Raw genomic sequence first — 24933 nt, forward strand, 5'->3', positions numbered from 1 at the left:
CGGGCGCGCTTCGAGCGAAACGTCGGCAACTGTGCTGAACATCACGTGGTTCGAGCCAAAAACGCGTCGGATAGAGCCCAGCAGCAGCACAACCGGGAGCGCCTCCCACCAATGGCTCTCATTCTATACTTGAAGCTTTCGTGACTGCAAGGATTCATACTCTTTGGTTTTTTCGGCAAAGTCACGTAGGTAAAACAATCAATGAAATTAAATAAATGAAAACAACTAAATTAAATAACGACGTTTCGGAGGCAACACAAGCTTCCTTCATCAGGTGTAAAAAAGGCACAGCAAAATAACTGTAGCGAGTTATTATTTTGTATTTTCTCTCGCTACGGTTATTTTGCTGTGCCTTTTTTCACACCTGATGAAGGAAGCTTGTGTTGTCTCCGAAACGTCGTGATTTAATTTAGTTGTTTTCATTTATTTTATTGATTGTTTTACCTACGTGACTTTACCGAAAAAAACAAAGAATAGCTCTCATGTTGTAGATGCGTCTTGAGCTACTGCGTACCGGTTTATTTTGGATGTGTCTTGGTTCAAGTGATTTTTTCCCCCACGTCTCACCAAACCTTTACGAGGATATGTAATTTTATTTAGCAGTAGATATGCGGGGTCAGAGGTCACACCGTGCTGGTTGCACCTCAAATTAGCACGGCTGGCGGCTACGTACGGTGCGAGAGAAGTTCAACCTCCATACAGACCCTCTCATTTCCATGCTCCATTACGGGGTCAGGAAGCAATCTTCAAAACAGGTTATTTATCACTTATGTCAATCCATTGCTGGATGAGAGCCGGATAAGGTCAGCAGGTGTAAAGGAGCGTGACGGGTTGATGAATCACAAAACCGAGAGAGGCGGTGAGACGGCTTTGGAAAGCCTATTTCCTGCTGTCTCTGTGACGGTGGTAATAAAAATTACAACCCTTTGTCCAACCCAATGCTAGATCAAGGCCTCCCCATGCCATATGGATCGTTGGGGGTATCCGACTATAATTCACCACACTGGTCAGTGCGGGTTGGTCTGGGGGGGGAGGTGGGTAGGTGAGACCCAGGACCGGTTCAGATATCGCTCCCCAATGACGTTAGCCGTGGCCGGGAATTGAACTCGCGTCGCCGGGTTCAAAGGTGCAGTTTGCTAACCGCCGTGCGATAGCGAGGTGGGGGTGGTCTTCATCCAGCAGTAGACTGACCACGGACATAATGCCACATTTCCGACATCATGTGAGTAACAGGCTGAACTAAAATGACCCCTAATAAAATCTGCTACAGACAACATACCACAACTGGAATAATTAGGGAGCGCCACGGTGACTAGGAGATGTTAACTACCTCGCCTGGCATACAGGACGTCGTGGGTTCGATCCCGACCCTGACGCCTGCTGCATATTTGTTTCTCTCTATCCCCGTGGTAGCGTGGATTTTTCACCGGGTCTTCCGAATTTTCCCTACACACTTACAAACATGCTAAAGAGTATTTGGCTGCTAAAAATGTCCACGCGATAAGCCACTTTGTAGAACTGTCATTTGTGGCCAGGTCGCTTTTGAAAAAGAGCTAAACAGTTCAGTCGACCTTACCTGGTAAAATAAAAAAATGTTTCATAGTTTAGTCTAAATAGTTAACAGTTTTAAGATGCTGCCCAACTCACAGCTGCAAAGAGAGTTTTAGCTATTTAAATAAAAGTAAACTTATTGCTGTCAGCCACAAATCTGCATGCAACATCATTTCTTCGGTTGATATCAAGGCTGTCCAAACAGCAAACTTTTGTACAACGGGCAAGTCGCTGCACAGTCGAGTTTATGCTGCCGGTAGCAAGTTCATTAATAGCCAAACTTTTGCTGTCTATTGCTGGCCTCTATATATAATCCCTAACTATGCTGTCTGCAGCGAGTCTATATATATAATCCCTAACTATACTATCTGCAGCGAGTTGAAGGAGCAGTCCAATTTCTGCTGCCCATCGCAAGCCACAACAATAACAAGGAAGGAAAAAAAAACATGCACTGAGCATGGATTAAGTTACGATTCCCAACATTTATTTGTGTTTAATCAGCGGTACGGCAGCCGGCGGCAGTCAGGGGTTAAGGCAAAATCGGTTTACGACTCTGTGTTTTGGGCAACCCCATCGGTCAATTTGGGGTGCCACGGTGGCGAGGAGATGTTAACTACCTCGCCTGGTATACAGGAGGTCGTGGGTTCGATCCCGACCCTGACGTCTGCTGCATATTTGGAGTTTGCGTGTTTCTCTCTATCCCCGCGGTAGCGTGGATTTTTCTTCGGGTCCTCCAGTTTTTCCGTCTACATTTGCAATCAACATCATGCATTTAGAGTATTTGGCTGCTATAAATGTCCACGTGGCCAGGTCGCTTCTGAAAAAAGAGCTCGATAGCTCAGTGGGACTTGCCCGAGTGTTTTGTCGATTTTTTTCTCGGAGTTTCTGGAACACTTTCGTGGCCACTTCCCACCGGTTCAACGGACCAGATGACAGGGAACCGCTGCTCTCGGTTACATCCCGAACAGCAACACAACTTGTTACCGAAGCTTTGTTCATCTTGGAACATCTTAACGAGGGTTATCGTGACCCCACGTCACAGACAAGACGGCCAGAGCTAATGCATTAAAGCTTTCAGCCCAAGCTGAGAACTGTTGACAATAATGAGAATCTTTAATTATCCTGGAGGAATCCGACGAGCTCTGAAGCTCTATGTCACATATGCATACCTCTGATTAGCGCAGTCGGCTACGTATGGTGCGAAAGAAGTTCAACATACATACATACATTTTTTTTAGAAAAAACTAGAAATTATAATAACTTAAATCTGCCAGTCGTGGTTGTTGTCTGACCGTGCAATCACCGCGGGTGTCGATACGGGACGATGACAGCCGACGGATGATACCGGTGACGGAATGACGGCCAAAGGCAAGAACGAGCCCAAGGCGGGGGGGGGGGGCGCGCGCCGCGGAGATGCAGCGATGAAATGAAATTCACCCGCGCCAGTTTCGATAGTTTCGTGGCTGCGCGCGAATTACCTTTCAAGCCTGCGGAATGGACGCGGTGCAGGAGAGGTTTCACGCACACGCGCGGGGAACGTCGCAACCATAAACTGCGGCGACAAAATGAACACCGTGTTGACTAGAGGCACGGGGCACGTGATGATTCCTGTCTGTATTGCGACCTTAGTAAGCTTGAGTGGGGAGCTGGGAGTGGGGGGCTGGGAGTGGGGGGCTGGGAGTGGGGGGCTGGGAGTGGGGGGCTGGGAGTGGGGACACGGAGTGGGGATGGGGCACCAGTGGTCTTGATTTGGCGGTCCGCCATGCCAAAAAGGTCGAGCAGCACTGGCGTACGACGGCGTGCGGAGGCCTTCAACCAGCAGTGGATAGACAATGGCTGACGATGACGACGACCACTAATAAAAATAGCAGAGCGTTGGCTGCGTGCAAGGGGAGGGGGGGGCAGCGGCTCGGGCTGAAAAACGGCTTAACCGTCGGCACGCAGAATGCAGCGTGAGCAGATTCTGCTGCTGGCAGGCGCGCTCGCTCGCCGCCGGTTCGTTCGGCGTGGTCTCGGTCGGTCGGTAAACAAGGGTTTGGACGTGGGGGGGGGAATGTGAGTAAGCCTTTTTTGGTCAGGAGCAGCGGCCCGGGCCGTTTGTGGTTTATGTTTTTTTCTTCTTGTTCTTCACAATGCGCTGCGACCACTACGACGCTGCCGCCGCCACCGCATAGTTTCTGAGGACACGGTCAACGTCCCCGGGGGGGAAAGAGTTAAGGAGGGCATTTGGAGGCGACGATCCCGGATTCGGTGTGGGATGGACGAAAGGATGCCGCTGCCGTTCCCCAACTCTGACCCTTACACGTCGACACATCGGGTCAGCGAGGGTTTGGCGAAGGCGACGGAGCCCCTTTGACGTGGGAGCATATAAGTACAGCCCTCTCCCATTTACGTCGTTTTGCAAAATAAGTCACCGCCTTATGATGAACACCGCAACCGCGATTTGCGTCGCCGCGACCCCACGCACTTTGCATCGCCGTCGTAGTCGTCGCATGTCCTTTCTCGTCATCAGTTGCATTTCAGCCGTCGCCTCCGCCACCCACTGCTACCCCCGTACGTCGCTCCGATTCACGCCGTTTCGATATTGCTGTACAGTTAAAGGTGAAGGCGCAGGGCTGAAACGTTGCTTCCTCAACTCCTTGGCTGGCGGAGGGGCCTCTGCTAGAAGGGAGCCTTGAGGAGCTCCTCCAGAGGGGCGTTTGGCCTACTCTTCCACACGTCGGCCAGATATTATTAAAGAAGATGCGGGAGTAGTCACAACGTACCCAACAAAACACTCGCCCCGCTGAGCGACTGTGGCCCACCCATTTATACTGCCGGGTGGGTGTGGACGGTTGCGTTAAGAAACTGGTGCCATTGTTTCAACCGCCACGCCAGTGATCGAACCTGCGACCTCTGGATTGCAAGTCCATTGTGCCAAACATTGAACCGCGGCTGCATCATCGGTTCAGTACGACGATCGATTTTGTCGCACTGCCCTCTGCCGGCCACCGTGTCGCCATGGCAGCAGCCTATAGCAACCTGTGAGGCATTGCGTTTGCTCGTCCAAGCCGTGTCCAAGCTCAACACCTGCTTAGCTTCCTGGATCTGACGAGATCGCGTGCACTCTGCGTGATTTGGTCTCGGGCAGCATAAGGCGGCAGAGCGTTGCAGCGAATAGGATAAATCAATAGACGTTCATTTCGTCTCTCCACATAAAAAAAAGATGTTTTATTTGCAACACCAGAACAAAAGGGCTTCCAGACCAAATACCATTCGGTAGCACTTGTTAAGGAATGCTGACGAGACTTGGAAGGTTGGAAACCAGGTCTCGGGTTTTTTTTCTGGGTTAAATATTTCGCCTTGAAAGCCCAAGGGGCCGAAAGCGAACGCAAAATATCCCCCCAAAACAGGAACTCGGATGGGCGAGCGACGCGCCGCCCATCTGGAATATGCCATTTCAGAATCGAGAAATTTGACGGTTAACTAAAGTGTCCACTTTCAAAGTTCAGAAATCATCACGTGACGGTTGAATTTTTGAAGATCTCCCTTCGGGATAGATTTTTCTCTTAGTTACGCTGGTAGACACAAATGCAGGAGCATGTTCTTAGCTATGAACTCTCGCTTAAAAAATAAACCACACACACGCATAGTTTGAGAGGGGAAGCGAAATAAATGGGTGGAAGGGGGCGGTGACATCGTGGTTAGCGCGCTGCAATGAGCACACCCGGGGGGTACGAGTTTGATTCCTCGTCCACTCTATTTCGACGCTACAACTTCCAACGCTGCCCACTCTTCACCAACCTGCACTGACCAGAGTGGTGAAGTATGGTCAAACAACCCTCAGAGCCGACACGATGTGAAGAGGCCTTGAAAAAGGCGGGGGGGGGCTCTGTTGACCCCTGACCCGGCTTGTGAACGCTGTGTGACACGTACAGAACTCCGTCAATTCAGGGCCGCCCCCACAATGCGGGGGGGCCTTGGAGGTTATTTGACCATACTTCACCACGCTGGTCAGTGGTGCCAGTCAGTTCACGAAGTGGCGTGTCCTCTAAACCGTATCTCCTGGACATCTGTGAAAAAAGAGCTTGGTAGCTCATTGGATTCCTCCCCCCCGACCCCCCCCCGCCCCCCCCCCTTCCAATACATTATCATGTGCACCTACAGGGGCTTGCGCACAAACACGTCCACGTACACGTCGTGCTCTCTTTTAGCCCCGCCCCCCCCCTCCCAATACGTTCCATTCATTGGCTACCACATTCTGATAAGCTCCCCGCCCCCTCCTCCCCCTTATCTTGTATTTAAGAACTTGCATCTTGGAATCCCTGCCTCACTTGATACAGAAAATCTGGCTGTGACGGTCCCACCTGATGACGGAGACTTGTGTTGCCTCCGAAACGTCGTGATTTTTATTATTTTATTTCTATTATTACTTTTAATTTAATTTTTTACCTACGTGACTTTACCGAAAAAACGAAGAGTGCAAATAAAACACTCTGATTCTGCACACACGCTATCATAAATCAAGCGGGCCACGTGGACGCCGCAACGAGTGCGCGAGACGAGGGGGTAAAGTATAATGAATGACAACAAGGAGAGCGATCGATGGCCAAGAGGGGGGTGTGAACAGATTAGCACTCGCTGCACAATGGCCTCACGGCACGAGGCCCACTCCCCCCCCCTTCAAACCGAGAGCGGACGGCTCCCTAAGCAGAAATGTAACAGACTCTGCGCTAAAAATTGATTCTCACGCTCATGACACGCGCATCGATCCGAGCGCGTGCCGATTGATTCTTTGTGATCCGTGCGCGCGTGCGTGCGTGCGTACGATTGTGATTGTTTCATGGGAAACTTACAAAGAACTATAGATTCTACAAGGGTAAACACACAAATAGAGTGTCAATCTAATAGTCGGCATGAATTGCTCACTGTTCGTAGAAATAACTTACTTAATCAAATTCAAGAAGGTGTTTTTTTGTACTATGACGGAGAGGCCGTTGTCCGACATGTCACCTATTACATACTCTTAGGGTTTTTCGGTAAAGTCACGTAGGTAAAAATAAATAAATAACGACAAAGTAAATAGAAATAAAATAATAAATCACGACGTTTCGGAGGCAACACAAGCTTCCTTCATCAGGTGTAAAAAGGCACAGCAAAATAACTGTAGTGACTGTAGTGACTACAGTTATTTTGCTGTACCTTTTTACACCTGATGAAGTAAGCTTGTGTTGCCTCTGAAACGTCGTGATTTATTATTTTATTTCTATTATTATTTATATACATTTCTATTATTTATTTTGACTATATATTTATTTTTACCTACGTGACTTTACCGAAAAAACCTAAGAGTATGAATCCTTGCAGTCACGAAAGCTTCAAATCTAGAAATAACACCTATTATATATTTATGTTGCATTTGCATTTGAGGTCACAGCTATTAACAAATGTGTTGAGGATTTTTTCTCCTCTTCCATTCAGTTAGCGGGTGGATGTGCCAGTCGACTTGCCACCCTGGAAAGGATGCTGCCACAGTGTTAATGTTTCACACACTAAACCTGCAATCCAGGGATCGCCGGTTCGATTCGATTTCCAGGCACGGCGGTTGAAACAACGGTCAAATTTATACGCCGGGTCCTTGCACGAGTAGGAATAACAACAACAACAATAATTTGACCATGCTTCATCACGTGGGTCAGTGCGAGTAGGTGAAGGGGGTGGGGGCCAGGGCCAGTTGAGAGTTGCACTCAGCACGGATGTGAGCTGTGACTGGGAATTGAACTCAGGTTGCTGTATTTGCAAGGGAATGTGCTCACCAATGCACCACTCCTCCTGACCTAATCATAATAATCCACTTTGTTGACCTATCATTTGTGGCCAAGTCGCTTCTGAAATGGGCTTTATCTGGTAAGATACAAATTGTTTAGTTCTAATGTGTATATTTTTTAAATGATTTGCTTTATATTTCCTATACTTTGCACTCCCATCGTGTTTTTTCGTACGGTTTATTGCTGGAACGTTCTGACCCCGTGCCCCGACTGGACATCTGTGAAAAATATATCTCATCGGATTCCTGCAGTATAAATAAATATTCCGCTTCTGAATAATCGTACCAATTATTTAGACAGGGGTTCCTAGAACCAATTCAGATTATATACTCTCCACGGATGTTAGCCATGGCGGGGAATCGAACTCGGGTCGGCGAGCTCAGAGCAAAGTGCGCTCACCGCTGTGCCCGCTGTTCCACCTCCAACCACCTCGACTCGGGGTAAAACAAAACAAAAAATAAATCAATTGTCAGGGCTCATTAGTTCTTACTGAACCAAGGACACAGAGGTCAGAGAGAAGATGGATACATTTCTCTGGTTATGTCCACAAACATTCTGGGCTGGTACTCAGAAGAGAGGCATTCCACGATTGCATCCGACAGAAGAGCACCAGTTTTTAATTCAAATATACCCAGATTAACTAAATTATACTGGTAGGAACCTCCTGGTTCCACCAGCCCACAGGGGATTATTGTGTCCGTCTGTCCGTCGTGCATCCAAAAATGGGAGGCGTGGGGCTGGGTGGAGAGGAGAGGGTGGGGAGGGGCTGGGTGGGGAGGGTGGGGCTGGGTGGGGAGGGGAGGGTGGGGGGGGGCTGGGTGGGTGGGGAGGGTGGGGCTGGGTGGGGAGGGTGGGGATGGTGGGGCTGGGTGGGGTGTGGGAGGGGTGGGGCTGGGTGGGGAGGGGCTGGTCACCCCGTGGTGCCCTTATAAAACTCAACGTTTAACCTACTCACGCCGGCTTGTACCCGCCCTCACAGTCGGGCATATTTGCGGAATACACCACGCCGCCGTTGACCCTGGCCATTGACCGAGCAACCCAACGTGTTCCTACCAGCTCCCTCCGCAGGACAATGTGTTTCAAGAAAATTTACAAGACCAAGACAAATGTCAGTGTTACAAACGGTAACTGTAAAGATGCAAGCAAATCCTGCAGTCAATGTTTTCCTCCCCGACGTCGGCTGTAATCGCAAGGTTAAACTCAAACGACTGGAAATTTATTTGCCATCAATAATTTATCTTCTTTTTTTATAAATGCTGCCGCAGTTGCGACTGTCGTCGTAAAATTTGAACTCGACGGCAGGGGGTTGCGAGTGAGAATTGCTGTGTGTTTGGGGTATGATAAGACAATCGTTGCTGGTGATCAGGAAGAAGCCTTGGAAGTCAAAGAAGAGGCCATTCAAGAATACAAACAATCATTCGCTCTCCCGACTATCATCGGTTCGATTACTCGCCTAATCGGACTACGCGAAAACAGCCGGGGGGGAGGGGGGGGGGAGTCTCACCTCTGTGTTCCCATGTGTGTTGTTGGACGGAAGGTGATGGCCACCCCTCCCCCCACCCCCTCCCCGAGTGATCGGAACACAAAAAACATATTTTATTGCAATTGCTGGTCGATTACTGAGCTTGTTCAGCTCCAGTTAGAACCGCCGATGGTAGCGCATTCACCTTGCAGTGGTGTAGGTGAGTGGGTGGGCTGGTGGTTTGAGTGGGTGGACGTGCAATTGAGGGTAGGTCAGGGTGGTTGAATGGGTGGGTGGATGAGTGAAATGGGTGGGTATTTGGGTTGCGGTGGGTGAGAATGGATGGAAGGATGAGAATGGAGGGATGAGTGGGTGGGAAAGGATGGGTGGGTGGATGGGTGAATGAGTATAGGTGGGAAGGTGAGCTGTGGTGGGCGAGTGGTACCTGATGCTCAGGTATCTCAGGTGAGAGGGTCTGTCCGAGGATGAGAGCAGTCAGGTACGCCCAGCAGCGAGCCGTGTTGGGCTGGTGGTACCCTCCTGTTCATCATCAACAAACAAATACAAACACAGATGTCCCGTATAGCCTGAACAGACGTTTATGGAAAGTGCTGTTAGTGAGCACCGATGATGGCTGCCACGGCACACGAGGGGGTGGGTTGCTAATACCACACCCAGCCATCTTTGTCTCCCCAGTGCTGATGCTTACACACCGCGCAAGGTACTCAATTGAGGCCGAGTCAACCTAGGGGAGGCCCAGATATTTGTCACCGTTGTTGGCCGTGAGCAGGAATCGAACTCGGCTCGCCTGGGGTTCGTAGCGCAGCGCACTAACTGCTGGCGCCACCGACCCCCACAAACATCATCATCCACACACACAGATGTCACATAGACAATATCTAGATTAATATAACTACAACACACACACACTTATTACACGTTCCGAGCAGGCGAAACAGCCACATCTGGCAAAATCTAGGGGCAGGCTTGCTTTAGAAATCTCCAGAATGAAGGAGGAGAGAGGCGTAAAGAGAAGTAAAGGTACAGCCCAGCAATTGCTTGCTCACGTGACCGCCGTTGGAAGGACCTCCACTGCAGTGGGATTTCTGAATTGCGTGACCTTAGCGGTGAAGGTTTTTTAGTTTTTTGTGTGAGCGTGTGAGCCGTGCCCCACCGGCGGAATGCTTGTCAGCAGCAGCCCGCATCGCGATCTTGTCTTCTGAATCTAAGAAATTCTATTTAAATTGTCGGCAATGTTAAAAGTGTAAGGTCTTGAAATTACTTGCTCAGGCCAGTTCAATGGCCTCCACTGAACAGGGAGGCCATTGAGCTCAAACACCTGCCGGGAATACGTCTTGAAATAGGTGGGAGTACCTACACGTACTCAAACTTAGGTCGCCGGGTTCATAGTGCAGTGTGCGAACCGCTGTGTCATCGTTTCCTTCTCTCCACCTCTCCCCCTCACCCCTTTTCCCCCCCTCTCTACCCCACCCCCCCCATTAAGCTACTCGAAACCTCAACTCAAATAGTCCACGAGACATTTTCGAGCGAGCCGCTCACATCACGGGCATATCGCGCGGGTAATTTAATGATTGATGGCTTTAAAATCAACGGCCATTACGTCTAATGGCCACTTGCAGCGGCGCGAAGGCCCAAAGTAGGCACCTCCCGCAAGCGAACACGAGAGAGGTAAACGGACGGAGGCGTACACAACCAAACGCGATGATAACTTGCCGACTGAATGGATGGATGGATGACTGACTGACGGGCTGGATGGGCGGGTGGTTGATTGGTTGGTACCTCCTCCAAGCACAAGTGTGGGCAGCCAACGTGAACGGTTTACGGACGGATGCGCGCACAAACAAATGCGACAGTAATTGACCGATTCGAGTGGTTGAATTTAGTAAATGAATGAACGTGTGAATGACTAAACCAATGAATGGGTGGTGCCTCCTTCAGTAAAAGCTTGGGCAGCATGAAAGGTTCGTGGATGAATACTTGAACAACGAACAGGGTAGTAGCTGACCAAACTGGGTGAATGAATGAAGGATTAAACGAGTGACTGAATGAATGAGCGAATGGTACCTCCTCCCAGTACAAGCGTGGGCAACCGCCACTCCAGGATGCTCTGCAGGCAGCGGCCGATTCCTCGCGGGGTCAGGTTGAAGGAGCACATGGGGTCACCGGCGAGGGTGTCTGCTCCCAGCTGGCAAACGACCACTTCTGGGTTAAAGGTCACGAACACATCTTGCAGGACCCTGGACAACAGCCAGCCCGGAGCGGAGGCGAGGGCAGAACAAAAAAACAAGGAAGAAAAACATCACGCACGCGCGGATTCTGTAAAGATCTCCCAACGCAGCATTTGCCATCACACTTTTGGTATACAGGAGGTCATGGGTTTGATGCCGACCCTGACGCCAGCTGTAAATTTTTAGTTTATGTGTTCTCCCCTTGGTCACGTGGATTTTTCTCCGGGTCCTCTGGTTTTTCTCTCCACATTTAGAATCAACATGGGATTAGAGTATTTGGCTGCTATAAATTTGCACGCGAAAAGCCACTTAATTGAGCTATTATTTGTGGCCACGTCGCTTCTGAAAAGGAGCTACATGGCTCAGTGGGTCTAATCTGGTCAAATAAAAATAGTTTAGTTTAAAAATAGTTTATAGTTTAGTTTATGAAGGAGTTTCAAACTCGGATCCCACCAAATGAAAAGTCTGCATTGTGTCCAGCACTTCTGAACAATGGATGAGCAAAACTTTTAACGCACGCACTCGTGCGATCATTCCTTGAGACTGATACGCTGTAGTTAGTGGAAATGTCGCCCTTCTTTAAGCACAGGAGGAGCTATATTAAGCGTGGGCCATTAATTTGACCATGGCACTTGCACCCACGGGCCTACTCCTTTTGCATCTTGGAGACTTTAATGATGCACGAGCAATAATCTTCCCCATGTGGATTTGAAAATACTATTACCTCTGCGTGCATAAATACGTTTTTTGGCAAGGCCCCGAGGTCTGAAACGCTGGGAGGGCCAGCAACAAACATCGCGAATAAAGTTGCATTCCTCAAAATACTAACTGGCGTTGTTGTGGAGAATAAAACAACATAATTAATGAAGGCTGTAGATAATGTCTCCTTCACGAATCCACGTCTCTCTGCATAAAAATAACAAATTTTCCTAGATTCTAACACATCCCATTAGCCGCATGGCCTTGTGGGAGTGCGTAATTTCAGCAGCATTGTTTCACTACAATCTGGACCAGTTTTGACACACAGTGTCTCATCAGCAGTCAGCCTTTGCTTGCATCAATGCTGGTGAACTGTCGTTCTTACGTTGTTGAGGTGCCAGTTTGATGCAAAGCTGCAACAACGAACAGGTGACGAGTTTATTTGAAGTGAGCAAGGGTAACTATACGAACTTGGGGAAAAGAGACGAGGAGAGGGAATTCTGAAGTGGAGCAAACGCGCGATGGACGAACGGCGTGGACAACACGAAACAGTTGGTCGCTTAGACCGAGTGATCAACATGGGAGGAGGAATGAGTGAAGTAAATTTATTCTGCTTTTTTGTGTTCATATTAGCAAGGTTGGCTATGTGCAGCGCGAAAGAAGTTCAGCGTACATATCTACACATATGGCCACTGAATTTCACTTGTTGTAGAGGTAGAGACAAGGCAGAAATAATAAAGCATCTGACCGCCCGATGTGCGAGCGAGTGAGTGAGCGAGCGAGCGACTGAACTGGGCAACTCGTCGCGGGCTCTGCCGCGTATGAAACATTTTTTTTCCGAGAGCGATAACCTCCTAAACGGATGCGCGGCCGTGGAACGAGCGCAAATAAATATGCACCGGCTCGCTCCGCGCCATTATCAGTTGTCGCTAACGCATTCCACGCAACGCAGCGTCGCTAACGCGCGGGGCTCACCGGCACAGCGCGGAATTTGTCAAACGGCCGACGAGCGTAACAGCCTGTGCCGAGCACGCCGAATAGAGGGACGGCGAGTCTCTTCTTGCAGCAAAGGAGGGGGGGGCGGGTACACGATGTGATTTAACAATCGGCACAATGTGTTTTTTTGTTCCCAGAAGCTGTGACCAGAAGCAATGCCCCCGTTGACTTTGCCGCCTGAGGCCCGTTGTGACGGTGGCGCGTGCACGCGTTATTTTTTTTTTACGTTCGTACAGGGTGGGTTCAGGCGTTCCGAGTTTTTCCACCCACACGATGAGTTGGACTCGGAGCGGGGCGCTGAGATCTGAATGAGGCACTGACACAGTTCGAGCACTGGAAGCTGTCAGTACCGTCGAAGGAGTGACAATGCAGCATCGGTCACGAGCAGGCACTTGTCCCACGTGGGTTGTTAACGACCACGGGTTGCCGTTGAAAATGCGACGACGCGTGTTGCGATGATCGTTCGCCCGTGCGGCTTTTTCAGAGTCGCGCTGCACAACTGGATGTGCCCGCGTGTCGTTCAGGACGATGTCACTCCCAAGTGCTGGGAGCTCGTTCACGAACTGAACATTCAATTCAGTTCCTGAAGAAGACCCCCCAAGCACATGGAGTGCAACGTCAAGACATCAAGCTGAAACATGACGCATTAATAACCTGAGAACGCACGTGGCGAGCGTTGTATTTTTTAACGGTTGTACTTCGAAGCTGCGATTGGGTTCCACTAACAAGTTGGTTTAATTTTATTTCAGCAGGTGAGAACCCAAGAGACCAGGATAGAGTCTCAATTTGCAAGGGTGACCTGTGGTGCCATTATTAGTCTGTCAGCAGCGTACGATTATTGCTACGTGTAATCCCAATTGGGTAGCAATGTAAGTTTATTTTGTGCCAATTGGCGACTCTTTAAAACAGCCTCGATAGCGCACACACACAGCGGCGGATTGAGGAATAAAAGCGCCACTCAAGCTGTTCATGCGACCAGTGTGGTGAAGTATGGTTAAATTATAAACCCCATTTGGGCAGGCCTTTATCCAGCAGTGGCTTCACAAGCACGTGTCATTCGAGCGTGTCGCAGAATACACGTGCTGGATAGCACATGAAGCACAAAGACGCACGCACACACACAGACACGTTATTTACCCTCACTGACTGCTGGCTATCACAGTCAGCGAGCACCTATTTTAGCCGGCATCAAACACGAGGTTGGGTGTTATGGCTGGCAGTGACGTAGGGCCGGCCAGCCACCTTCGTCTCCCCCCAGTGCTGATTTTTTTTTGACATTTGCATCCTGCTACTGGAGTTTTGGCTTTGCCTTGATTTGTTACATGCATTGAGATTATTGAGATTCTAGATTTGAAGCTTTCGTGACTGCAAGGATTCATATTCTTGGGTTTTTTTCGGTAAAGTGACGTAGGTAAAAAATTAAAATTAATAAAATAAAAATCACGACGTTTCGGAGGCAACACAAGCTTCCGTCTTCAGGTGGAACCGTCACAGCACGATAGCTGTATCAAGATTCTTGGAATCTCTCATTTACTTGATACAGCAAGCGTGCTGTGACGGTTCCACCTGAAGACGGAAGCTTGTGTTGCCTCCGAAACGTCGTGATTTTAATTTTTTTAATTTTAATTTTACTTTTATTAATTTAAATTTTTTACCTACGTGACTTTACCGAAAAAAACCAAGAATATTATTGAGATTCTTTTGCTGCTGTAAATTTCCGCACGACAAGCCACTTTGTTGGGATGTCATTTGGGGCCAGGTTCCTTCTTAAAATAAGTTAATACCTCAGTGGGGTTTACCTGGTAAGATAAACAATAAGTTAGTTTCATTTGTACATGTTTAAGTGATCTGTTTACATTTCCTATACTTCTCACTGCTATCGTGTTTTGTGTTGTTTGTTGTTGCAGCGTTCTGACGCCATGTCCCCCCGACTGGACATCTGTGAAAAATAACTTTATAGCTCATCGGATTTCTCCTCCGGTATAAATAGACATTCTGATTCTCATCCCACTATTTGAACAAGAGCTATCTTTTGATTTAAAGCTTTCGTGACTGCAGGGATTCATATTCTTGGTTCTTTCGGTAAAGTCACGTAGAAGGGAAATAATAAAATAATATTTTTATATTATTGTATTGCTTTCCTTCTATAAAATAATATTTTTATTATTTCATTGTTTCCCTTCTATGTGACTTTACCGAAAGAACCAAGAATAAGAGATATCTATAGATAGTAGACCTATGAAAAGCCTCAGCAAGGCAACAGATTCTGATGACCCACGCATTGAACCAGGAACGCCGTAGTTGTCGTGGAATAAACAAGCCACACGCTCCCCTCATCTCACACGAGTACATAGACATACCACGCATCTAGATTGGAAGCTTTCGTGACTGCAAGGGTCCATACTCTTTGGTTAGTTCGGAAAACAACTAAATTAAATCACGACGTTTCGGAAGCAACCATCATCAGGTGTTGACTGCTCCAGCTTCCGAAACTTCGTGATTTTATTTGTTTTCTCTCTTTAACCTACGTCACTTTACCGAAAAAACCAAAGAGAATATGACGCATCACCCGTTGCGCCATGCAGCCTGCTAAGGCCGGCACACAACACACGGCGGGGTGGGGTGGTAAGCATCACACTACTCCATTGCTCACATTAACACACGGCAACAGGTACTCATTTCAGGCCGAGTCGACCAAGGGGAGGCCCCGAACAAGTTTCGATGCAAATTTTTTCATTGATGTCTGCCGTGGCCGGGCAATCGAACTCGGTTCGCCGGGTTCGTAGCACGTTGCGTGGATCACTGATCCTCCGCTCCCCACCACACACACACATGACACAAGACAACGACCCCGCAGGAGACCTCTGTTGGGGCAAGTGCTGTTAGCGAGCACCTATTAAGGCCGGCATGGTGCACGATGGGGGTGGTGTGGCCTGCACATGGCAAACGCTCCCATGTATTCAGGCAGACACTAGCACACGTCACACACAAAAGACAGAAGCGCGTACACACATACACAGCGCACACAGTCAAAGGCGGGGTGGGTGACAGACGGGCAAGGCAGCCTTCTTGGCTCATTCCGTCTCTTGCCAAATTTGTCACTCGACCGACTGAAGGTCGCGGGGGAGGAGCGAGAGAGCGAGAGATAGAGACAGCGAGAGGCAGAGAGAGACAGGGGGAGAGAGACAGAGAGACAGCGAGAGGCAGAGAGAGACAGAGGGAGAGAGACAGGGGGAGAGAGACATAGACAGAGAGACAGAGGGAGTGAGACAGAGGGAGAGAGACAGGGGGAGAGAGACAGGGGGAGAGAGACAGGGGAAGAGAGACAGGGGGAGAGAGGCAGGAGGAGAGAGACAGACAGAGGGAGAAAGACAGAGGGAGAGAGACACAAAGACAGGGGGAGAGAGACAGGGGGAGAGAGACAGAGACACAGAGACAGGGGGAGAGAGACAGGGGGGGAGAGAGACAGGGGGAGAGAGAGACAGGGGAAGAGAGACAGAGACAGACAGGGGGAGAGAGACAGAGACAGGGGGAGAGAGACAGGGGGAGAGAGACAGGGGGAGAGAGACAGGGGAGAGAGACAGAGAGACAGACAGGGGGAGAGAGACAGAGACAGGGGGAGAGAGACAGGGGGAGAGAGACAGAGGGAGAGAGACAGAGGGAGAGAGACAGAGGGAGAGAGACAGGGGGAGAGACAGAGACACAGGGGGAGAGAGACAGAGGGAGAGAGACAGAGACAGAAAGACAGGGGGAGACAGGGGGAGAGAGACAGAGAGACAGAGACACAGGGGGAGAGAGACAGAGGGAGAGGGACAGGGGGAGAGAGACAGGGGGAGAGAGATGAGAGACAAGAGATGAGAGACACACAGAGAGACACAGACAGAGTGAGAGACACAGAGAGACACAGACAGAGAGACAGACAGGGGGAGAGAGACAGAGACAGACAGAGAGATGAGAGACAGAGACAGACAGAGAGATGAGAGACAGAGACAGACAGAGAGATGAGAGACAGACAGAGAGATGAGAGACAGACAGAGACACAGACAGACAGAGACAGATGAGAGACAGCCCCACGATTTCCGTGGCAACAACAAAAATGCGCGTCACCGACACGGCAAGGTCAACGGTTGCCATGGCAGCACAGGCGTCCACTGCCCGGGCCCGGCACGTTAACCACGCCCGGGGGGGAGTGGCCACAGACCACACCCCTGGGCTGTGTGACAAAGGGGGAGGGGGGCGGTAGGAGGAGGGGGGAGTTGATGAAAACTTCGACACGTGTCTGAGTCAATACCACTGTATGCGCACGTGTATCGTTTGTTGTCCGGTTCGGGGGTTAAACCTCCCACAGGTCGTAGTGTTTGTTGTTGTTGTAATTGACGAAGGAACCTGAACTGGTCCAGGGTTCAAGTGTAAAATGCAGCAAGTAAATAAACCGATGGAAATTATTGTGACAATACTTAAACTGTTGTGTGTGTGTTGTGTGTCTGTGGTAACGAGGAGCGGTGGTGGAGCGGTTAGCGCGCTCTGCGGTAACGAACCCGGCGACCTGAGTTTGATTCCCGCTCACGGCCAACACCGTCAGTGGCGATTATCGGAACCGGTCCTGGGCCTCGCCTAGGTCGACTCAGACTCAAATGAGTACCTGGTGCGGTGTGCAAAACATCGCCACTGGGAAGACAAAGGCGGCCGGGCGTGGTGCTGGCCAACCACCCCCTCGTGTGTCATGCCGGCTATACGGGGGGGGGGGGGGGGAGGGATTTTTGTTTAGTATATATACACACACACTCCACATCCACTGACAGCCCCTATGAGTCAACCCCTGGCAAGAGCTGTAAGGAATCTAAAACAATTAAAATGCAAATCCATTCTTCAGAGTTAATTGTTAACTAATTACACACCATTTTTTTTATTCGGAAAAGGTTAGGAGTTTTGGTAATTGTCCGTGGATTAACACCAGCATCTCGAGCAGCAGGTTAGCGCCATTCCATCTGCTACTATTCTAGGAAGGGGGAGAGAATGAGTCTTTAACCCTGGCAGGCAGTGAGTGTGTGGCTATTTACCAAAAAGGCAAGAGTGATCAGCTGGCCACGCAAAAGCTCAAGGTGTCGGCAGTCCCAGAAATTATATCGGGAGCCGGCTGCTGCATGCAAATGTGGTGCAAATGTGGTGCAAAGGGGGCACTCACCGCACGCACGACGATTATGTTTTTGCATGCTAATTTCCTTACGAAGCGATGATGATGATGATGATAATAATACCCCCCCCCTCTCTCCACCACCGCTGCCTCCGCCCCACCAAATAAATTCCATTTCTGCTTGGACGGGCTGACCATGCGAAAAAAATAATGTGGGCATGCCATAAAAACATTGAAAAAAAAATCCACCGGAACACATTTGGAACTTAACAGAATGTGTTTTTTTAAAGATGCTAATTTGATTGTTTTGCAAATGGATATATGACGCAAAAGAAATACCGAGAAAAGCAGCAACAACAACAACACGGCCCCCAAAACAATTCGACCGCCACGCTCTAGCGCCACGCACGCGTGAGCGTCGCGTGTGTGTGTGTGGACATTGCGTGCAACGGTGGAACGCTCTCCCCCCCCCCACCTCCATCCCCCCACCTCCATCCCCCCACCTCCATCCCCCCACCTCCACCCACCTCCATCCCCCCACCTCCACCCCCCCACCCCCATCCCCCCACCCACCTCCATCCCCCACCTCCACCCCCCACCCACCTCCACCCCCACCCACTTCCACCCACCCACCCCCATCCCCCCACCTCCACCCACCCACCCCCATCCCCCCACCCACCTCCATCCCCCACCTCCACGCCCCACCCACCTCCACCCACTTCCACCCACCTCCATCCCCCCACCTCCACCCACCCACCTCCATCCCCCCACCCACCTCTATTATTATTTATTTTATTATTAATTTTTACCTACGTGACTTTACCGAAAAAAACCTAAGAGTATAAACTACGTTTTATTTGACCAGGTAAGGTCCACTGAGCTATTAGCTTGTTTTTCAAATGCGACCTGGCTATCACAAATGATAGCTCCACCAAGTGGCTTATCGCGTGCAAATTCATTTCAGCCAAATACTCTAAAAACAGTGTTTTTTATGGTGCCCCCTGGCTTTTGAAATTTTGCCCCCCACGGCTAACTGCCCTTCCTCCCCCACAAAACTTAAAAATCATTCTCACGCCCCGAGAAAGTATCAAGACTAAGGTGACCCTCACCCCGTGAATCATATCAACACAAACATCATCATCATTAGTAGTAGTAGGTTTTTACCCTTTAAACTGGTACAAAACTGACACCTTTATACAAGGCATCATGTTTGCAATAACCACAACACAAGTAGTCAAAATGCAAACAAAAAGAAACAACTCTGATAATGATAATTATATGCACTGTCCTTGAAGTTGATCATCATTCTCATCATCGTGAAAAATGGAAAACAATAACACGACCGGCACTTGCTGCACCTATGGTCTGCTGGGCACTGCATGAGAGTGCGGCGATGATCGTGGTGGCGCCTTAAACGTGGCTGGCTTTGCTGGCCGTGAAACATAACGGGGTGGGGTGGCTTGAATGTGGCGGACTGCGGTCAGGAATGTTAAGTAACGGCGGCGGCGGCGGCGTTGGCGAAACGGTTAAGAAACAACCGCCGGGTTGTGGCAGCATCCGATGTGGAGCTACGAAAAATGGACAAGGAGGAGGAAGGGTCGCCTGGCAACGCACCGGTAACCTGGCAACCGGATGGCCTGGAACAAATCGTAAAGGGTCGCCCACCCCTCCTCATCCTCCTCCCTCCTCCTCCTCCGTCTCCTCCCGAAGGTGAATGCCTTCTCCAATAAGGGATCGCAGTGGGATGTGTCCCGCGATGTCACTGTAAGTGTTTAGCAGTGCGAGTGGGGAAGGTTGCTGGCAGGGGGAGGGAGGTAGTGAGGGATGGGATGGGTAGCGTGGATTAAACCCCCCATCCTCCCTTCCCAAGGGCCACCTCCAAGAGATTATAATGCCACTGGCGATGACGGCTACTTCAAGCAATTTCATCCATTTTTCCCCCCTCTTCTTCTTCGTCCCGAGTGTGCGGAAGAAAATACAAAAACCAACCCCCAAAACCCCCACCACGCCTGTACTGACTGACCAAGCCGCTCACTCCAGAGGCCATCTTCCTCTGCGGCACTGACCAGATGGAATTGACCGGCCATAATTTAGCCATCCTGGGAAAGAACACAAAAAATCCCTGGCTTCTTCTGCCAATGAGCAGGACTCGTGCGGTGGCGAAAAAAAAACCCCGCTGGGTTAGAGACGGGGAGGGGGGGATCTGACGACGACGATGAAAAATGCTACATTTGCACGAATACAGCTCCGCGCGTCGTCTAAGCAGTGCTAAGTCCCCCCCCCCACACAAGGGTCCAGGGCAGACAACTAGTACAGTCCATTCCACAAACAGATGCTGCCACTGCTGCTGCTGCAAACTGGTGAGAGAGAGGAGAGAGGCAGGGAGGTGGTGGTGGGGGGTTCAGGAGGGGGGTAGCGTGGACGGGGGGGTGCAGCCGGGGTTTATAGCACAGGAAGCGGGCAGCAGCAGCGTAAGTGGGTGTGGGGCTCAGAACAGTACAGTGCATAACAAGATGCAGCGCTTTAACCTGCCCACCACTTAGTAGCAATTGTGTAATCGGGATAATGCTCCCTTCTCTCTCTCTATCTCTTGCCTTTTCGGGTAAAAGAAAAACCCACAAAATCTCGTAACCCCCGTGTCAAGCGACGCTTCACGGCGACAATTTGAACGAAGGCACAAGAAGCCTGGCGCGACCCGCGCGGAGTCGCATTCGGTCACGAACAACATTTTTTGAGAAGCCACGAACGAGAGAGGTCCCCCCCTCTCCTCCTCCTCTCTCCTCGCCACTCGCTTCTAACGACGACCACCCGGCCACCCGGGCCAAACGAAGGCCCCCCTCCTCCTCCTCCCCCCCTCTTTGTTTTTACGGCCGCAGGACGAGGCCTCGTCGTGGCGAACGAGGAGAACTAAGAGGGCCGCCGGCTTGCGGGTTCACGTTTGGCCCGGTTTTTTACGAGGCGTGCTTTTCGGTGGCGGTCACAGCAGCGGGTGCCGTGGAACGCGTGGGAGCATCGGTGTCTTGCGCCTTACAATCAATGGAGTTTACATCCCATTCGTCGGCGCTATAATTAGACGGCGGGGGGGGGGGCGGCCGTAGCCTTGAGCTTTGGAGCCTGTTTGTTCGTTCACCTTCTTCTTCTTCATGTCGCTGCGCGCGCACGGCACGTAACGCGTCAGGACGACACCGTCACCCACTTAGGGCGCCCTAAATAAGGGAAGAGACAAAAATAGAGCGGACAAAATCTGGCGAGACGTCATATCCAGCACGCCGCCTAGAATAGAACGCACGATGCATTTGCAAATTGGCTTTTTTTAATCCTCAGATGGACCATTGGACCCCCCCCCCCAAAGCCGTCGCCCCATCTCCCCCCAAAATAAAGAAAAGTATAGAACGATTTTTAAAAATATATTTCGAGCGATTTTTGCAAGCGCTAAAATAACAAACCAAAAAATTGTACTCCAATAATATTAAAAATAACTTTGACCTGCTTTTCACAACAATTGTAAACCACAGCGGTGCTTCTAATAAAGCCTTGCAACGGATAAAACGCCCGACTGGCACCATTTGCTCGACCATAGAGTTGCCAAAGTCAAACTGACGCGATGCTGTCAGCACGCACGGAACATGCAATCCAGACGTGTCCCGGTTGGTTTCAATCTCCAGGCGTGGCAGTGTGAATTACAGTACTACAACGGCACGAGATGCCCAAAACGCACCCAACCCCTTCGCATTGTAAATGAGTATGCCACGTTTATTCAATGGGGTCGGTCGTGCGTGGTGGGGTCATGCGTCGGTATGAACTACCACTTCTGAGAAGTCTGGCCAGCGTTGGGAAGACTAGTCCAAGAATACCCTCTTCTGCCAGTAGTGGCGTGGTGAGCAATAGAACGGGCACCTCTGCCTTTTTTACCTTGGTAATGAAAAGAAAACTAAACTATTTATTTTTATTTTGCCAGGTAAGGCCCACTGAGCTACGTAGCCTTTTTTTTCAGAAGCGACCTGGCTAACACAAATGAGAGCCAAACGAAGTGGCTCGTCACGTGGGGATTTAAAGCAGTAGCCAAATCCTCTAAAAGCACGTTTCTAAATGGGGAGGGAAAAACCGGAGGAACCAGAGAAAAATCCACGTGATCACGTGGAGAGAGACAAGCAAACTTCAAATATACAGCAGATGTCAGGGTTGGGATCGAACCCACGACCTCCTGCATACCAGGCGAGGTAGTTAACATCTCACCACCATGCAAACTTCAAATATACAGCAGACGTCAGGGTTGGGATCGAACCCACGACCTCCTGCATACCAGGCGAGGTAGTTAACATCTCGCCACTATGCAAACTTCAAATATACAGCAGACGTCAGGGTTGGGATCGAACCCACGACCTCCTGCATACCAGGCGAGGTAGTTAACATCTCGTCACCGCGTTCAATAAACTTAATTGAATGTTTTCCATGATAGGAGAGCGTGTATTTACATCCACTCAAGTTTGAGGAGGGAGTGACACTGCGCCCCACGTGTTGTCTGTGTCCGCTAGTGCTCGTAAAGAACCCGCGCTCGAAATGTCAGAATGCTATCGCTTCTTACAGACGGATAAAAAAAACATCGGGGTTAATCTTTGCATCACACTCAAAAGCGCCATGCATTTCAATAGTTTTTGTTTTTTCCATTATGCAGGAAGCTAGCAGTGAGGATACAAAATGGTGTACAGTGTGGGTGACCTCACAACTTCCAGAGAGCTGAATGGATTAAAGGCATGACACAATCGCATCAAATCCCCGAAAAAATGTAACGCTCATGTTTTACTGGAAACCAAACGGGCACTTTCCTAAACGCCCTCCAGTGACACGCGCATGCACGCACGCAAAGCGGGCCTGTCAATCCACTGCTGGATGAGCACTACGAGCCTGTCAATCCACTGCAGGCCGCGAGGGGTGACGTGAAATTACTTCAACATGCTGGTCGGTGCAGGCTGGTGAACGCTGGGGGAGGGGGGTTACGAACAATAATAATCACCGGTGCTGAGCCTCTCCTAGGTCGACTCAGCCTGAAATGAGTAACTAGCGTGGTGCGCAAACATCAGCATTAGGGAGACAAAGGCGGGACGGGGCCTGGTGCTGGCCAGCCACTACCTCGTGCCCCGTGCCTGCCTTGACAGGCGCTCACTAACAGCACTTTCCCCAACACTTTGTTGAAGGCTACGTGGGGGGATGATCGTTGTCTCTGCGGTTACAGAACAATGGATTTCGCTGCACTGCCCTCTATCGGCCTGGTGACCCGTCAACGCCCAGCACCATCCAGGCGCAGCGCAGCCCCCTTGCTCGACCTCCGAAGGGTGCGACGTGGATCGCCGCGCGCCGTGGGCGATGCCTGGCGCCGCGGCGAAATGGCGCTCTTCACGAAGGCTGCGGCCGCCGGTCCCGTGTTGGGGTCTTGGCACAGCGGCGGGCGATTGCGTCGCCGTATGTTACGCACCGGGTCAATTTGGCGCTTCGGGAAGCCGCCGAGCCCGGCAATCGTGCGCTGCGTTACATGTTGATGCTGACAATTCTCCGCGCTGGATACGGCTGCTCTAAAATCAAATACATATTATTGGTTTAACACGTAGGCTTTCGCGACCAATATGATTCACAATAAAGGTTTTTTTGGGTTAGATCGCGTTATTTATAAATGTGTCGTAACCCTCCACCACCCGACACGGCCAAACAGTAAAACATGTGTCACGTTTACAAAAGACAATACGGCTAAAGTAGTGAACTATTTGTCTTTTGTGAACGTGACACATTTTTTTATTGATTGGCCGTGTCGGGTGGTGGAGGGTTACGACACATTTATAAATAACGCGATCTAACCCAAAAACCTTTATGATGAAAATATTTTGTGTGCATAATACTGCGTGTGACATTTCAGGCCAAGTCTGTCTCTTCGGCTGTGCGCTGTGCAGAAGGGCCTCTGCCCGTAACGTTGCCTCATAGATATTTCCTTTCAGGGCCGTGTTATTTGTGATTCGTGAACGCGTTGAGTTTTTACTGTTCTTGCGCACGAGACATTGTCGACTTTTGGCTACGGCAGCGTTGCAAGTTGATTTTGTTGAACCAGTCTGCCAGTAGGGGGGATTGACGATTGTTGTCTGTATCATCCCAATTGACCAAATTTGTGGCGGAATTATTTTTCGAATTGGGAAAATTTGGGTACAAAACGGAACTACCTCTTCACGGACAGTGTCCGGGGCGTGCGCAAATATCAACGCACTGATCCCATGTTTATTCACACCCGCCGCAGTATTAATCAGGGCGGCCGCTGGGTTCGAGACCGTGAACCTCTGTAAGAAGTGGCAAACGCAGCACTACCACCGGGCCGTGCCCACCGACCGCCGTAAGGGCGCCGTGTAACGCAAAACACCGTGGCTCTTAGAGCCAAGTATTGAGGATACCACGGTGGTGAACGTTAACTCCCTCGCCTGGTGTGCAGGAGGCCGTGGGTCTCGCGATCCCTACTCGGACGCCTGCTGCTGTATATTTGAAGTTGTCGCTCCCTGTTGTAGTGTGGATTTCTTTCTGGGTCCTCCGGGTTTTCCCTCCACATTAAGAATCAGCGTGCGTTCAGAGTATTTGGCTGCTATACATTTCCACGTGATGATTAGCCACTTCGTTGAGTTATCATTCGTAGCCACATCGCTTCTGAAAAAGAGGCGTATAGCTCAGTTGGCCTTACCTAGTAAAAATAAAATAAAAGTAGTTTAAGTCGTTTCAGTATTGCAGTATTGCAATGCAGCGGCCGATTCGAAGGTAGGGAGCCTCTTCAACGCAAACAAACACAAGTAGCAACGCTCGTTTCAGACAGCTGTGTTTGCAAATAATCACTTTGGCCTCACACCTTTTATTGCCAATTACGCTTCACTGGTGTCGTTGTCTGGTGCGTTTGCAGCTCCTAGCACGGCGTCCTTTACGGAGGGCGACGTTTTGCGTCACAACAAGACGGCAGTTGGCCAGCATCGGGGTGGCTGAAGGATCGAGGGGGGCTGAGACCGTCAAACC

The 24933-nt window shown here is 50.1% G+C and overlaps 1 protein-coding gene across 2 annotated transcripts in view; it reads right to left on the minus strand.

Moving 5' to 3' along the window:
• Positions 1-24933, minus strand: part of HDAC8 (histone deacetylase 8) — a 187816-nt gene that overhangs the window by 91333 nt on the left and 71550 nt on the right. For both annotated transcript variants that reach the window (XM_078878243.1, XM_078878244.1), the window contains exons 8-9: positions 10906-11078; positions 9266-9360 (exon numbers count right to left, since the gene is read on the minus strand). In XM_078878243.1, coding sequence (XP_078734369.1) covers positions 9266-9360; positions 10906-11078 — 268 coding nt within the window. The remainder of the gene's footprint in view (positions 1-9265; positions 9361-10905; positions 11079-24933) is intronic.

This window comes from Lampetra fluviatilis, chromosome 50 (assembly GCF_964198595.1).
Source record: "Lampetra fluviatilis chromosome 50, kcLamFluv1.1, whole genome shotgun sequence".
Classification (NCBI taxonomy): Eukaryota; Metazoa; Chordata; class Hyperoartia; order Petromyzontiformes; family Petromyzontidae; genus Lampetra; species Lampetra fluviatilis.